The sequence below is a fragment of the Quercus lobata genome, chromosome 11 (genome assembly GCF_001633185.2).
Source record: "Quercus lobata isolate SW786 chromosome 11, ValleyOak3.0 Primary Assembly, whole genome shotgun sequence".
Classification (NCBI taxonomy): Eukaryota; Viridiplantae; Streptophyta; class Magnoliopsida; order Fagales; family Fagaceae; genus Quercus; species Quercus lobata.
In genome coordinates this window covers 56676907-56678762 of record NC_044914.1, presented here as the reverse complement: position 1 = coordinate 56678762, position 1856 = coordinate 56676907, and the positions used below count along the sequence as shown (strand labels likewise).

The following is a 1856-nucleotide window of genomic DNA, read 5'->3' as shown; positions in this document are numbered from 1 at the left end:
AGTTAGAAATGCAAGTGCTATCAGATGAATATGATTGAATTCATTTGGCATTATCAAAATTTCAAAAGGAACTCATGTTATTGTCTGTAGTGAAATATTTGAACGATAATTTCCTTGCCCATTGAATTTGATTGAATCAACTTGCTGTTATTGCAAGTTTTTTTTTTTTTTTTTAAAGAAGCAAACTTACTTCGTTGGCCTAGTTCTCATGATTTTAAAATCTTGTCCATTTCTTCGGTCTATGTGACTAGGTCTGTCTTTTCTTTTCTTTTTTTTTTCCCTGGGCAAGTGACTAGAACCGTGTCTTTTGAATTCTATACATGTTTTATTGAAGGACACATCTAATGATGTAAAATATTTTGTTGGTTGTTGACTACCATCTCTATTAGGACCATGAGAAAGAGAAAAATGCAAAGTAGGTTTTGCATAAATTTTCGGTTGAGCTTTACATAAAACATGATTTTCTGCTAACTGGCCCTTGCTTTGGTTTTTGCAGGCGAACCTTTCATCAACGGGCAAGCACTTCCTTACGACCCTAAGTACTACGAGGAATGGATACGAAACAATGCTCTAGCAAATGAGAGAAATAGGCGCAATGATAGACCTCGTAACTTTGATAGATCAAGAAATTTTGACAGGAGGAGGGAAAATGTGCAGAACCGAGATTTTCAAAATAGGCCTCCTATGCAGAATCCAGGACCTGCTGTGGCTGGAGCGCCTGATTTTCAAAACAGGCCACCTATGTCTAATCAGACTATGCAGAATCCAGGGCCCAATATGGCTGGAGGGCCTCCCAACAACATGGGAATGCCTCCCCCCAACAACATGGGAATACCCCCAAACAACAATATGAGTGGAGTCCCTCACAACAGCTTCAGCAATATCCCACCTAACAACAATATGGGCGGCAATAACTATAATGGGATGCCACCCAACATGTCGCCCAACAACTATAATGGGATGCCACCCAACTACAATGGGATGCCACCAAACAACATGGGAGGAGTGCCTCCAAACAACATGGGAGGAGTGCCACCAAACATGGGAGGAGGACCCCCAAACAACATGGGAGGAGGACCCCCTAATCCAGGATGGTCTAATAACATGCCTAACAGAGAATACCAGAATAGCTACCCTCCAAACATGGGGCCTGGTGGACACCCTTACTCATCTTGAAATTTGCCCAGAAGAGAGATATGCCCAAGCCCCCAAGCTGAGTCTTGTTGGCATGCTGTAGATAAGTAAGAAGGCTTCCGATGTTGTCTAGGGTTTTGCTATTATGTTCATGGTTTGGAAGATACTAGAGTATGTTACTTAAATGTCGTTTCCTTGGCACGGTGCTGCTTAGAGACCGTGTCTGTTCAATTGAATATTATTACAAGTTCAATGTAGATCTGATGAGTTACATCTTGTTTTGATAACCTGCTCTTTCTATTTCATTTGGCATTGCCTTTGTTTCCTTTGGATTATAAGTTACTCATATTTTATAGTGTATGGGGTCGTGCTAATTGGTTTTTCAGTCTGTTTTTTCTTTGTTTTGGGCTTACTTTGTTCCATCGATAGATTCTACAGTATTCTGAATGTTGAGAACATTGTAAATTAGAAGGGGTCTGTGTGGTGCACTCTTAGCAAGTTTGTTTACTCTCTTATAAGAAATATAGATGTTGAAGATGGCTGGACCCTTGCAGCTTTGATTTTAAAAAATCTCATTCCCCTGGCAATTATTCGTCTCTAACTGTGATAAATATACAATCATATTTGCATTTTTGGCAGATAAAGTTGTTGAATTGAAAGTTTCAACTACCACAAGATTAGAAAGATTACAAATATTTGCTTAAAACTTCTTTTGCCCAAGA

General features: G+C 39.5%; 1 protein-coding gene across 1 annotated transcript; it reads left to right on the top strand.

Annotated features, from left to right (window-relative positions):
• Window positions 1-471: 471 nt before the first annotated feature.
• On the top strand, window positions 472-1522 carry LOC115967225 (multiple organellar RNA editing factor 8, chloroplastic/mitochondrial-like; the record flags this gene model as incomplete). The annotated part of the gene is made up of 1 exon (XM_031086282.1): window positions 472-1522. A coding segment is annotated over one exon (705 nt), but the record flags the coding sequence as incomplete, so codon positions are not given.
• Window positions 1523-1856: the final 334 nt, after the last annotated feature.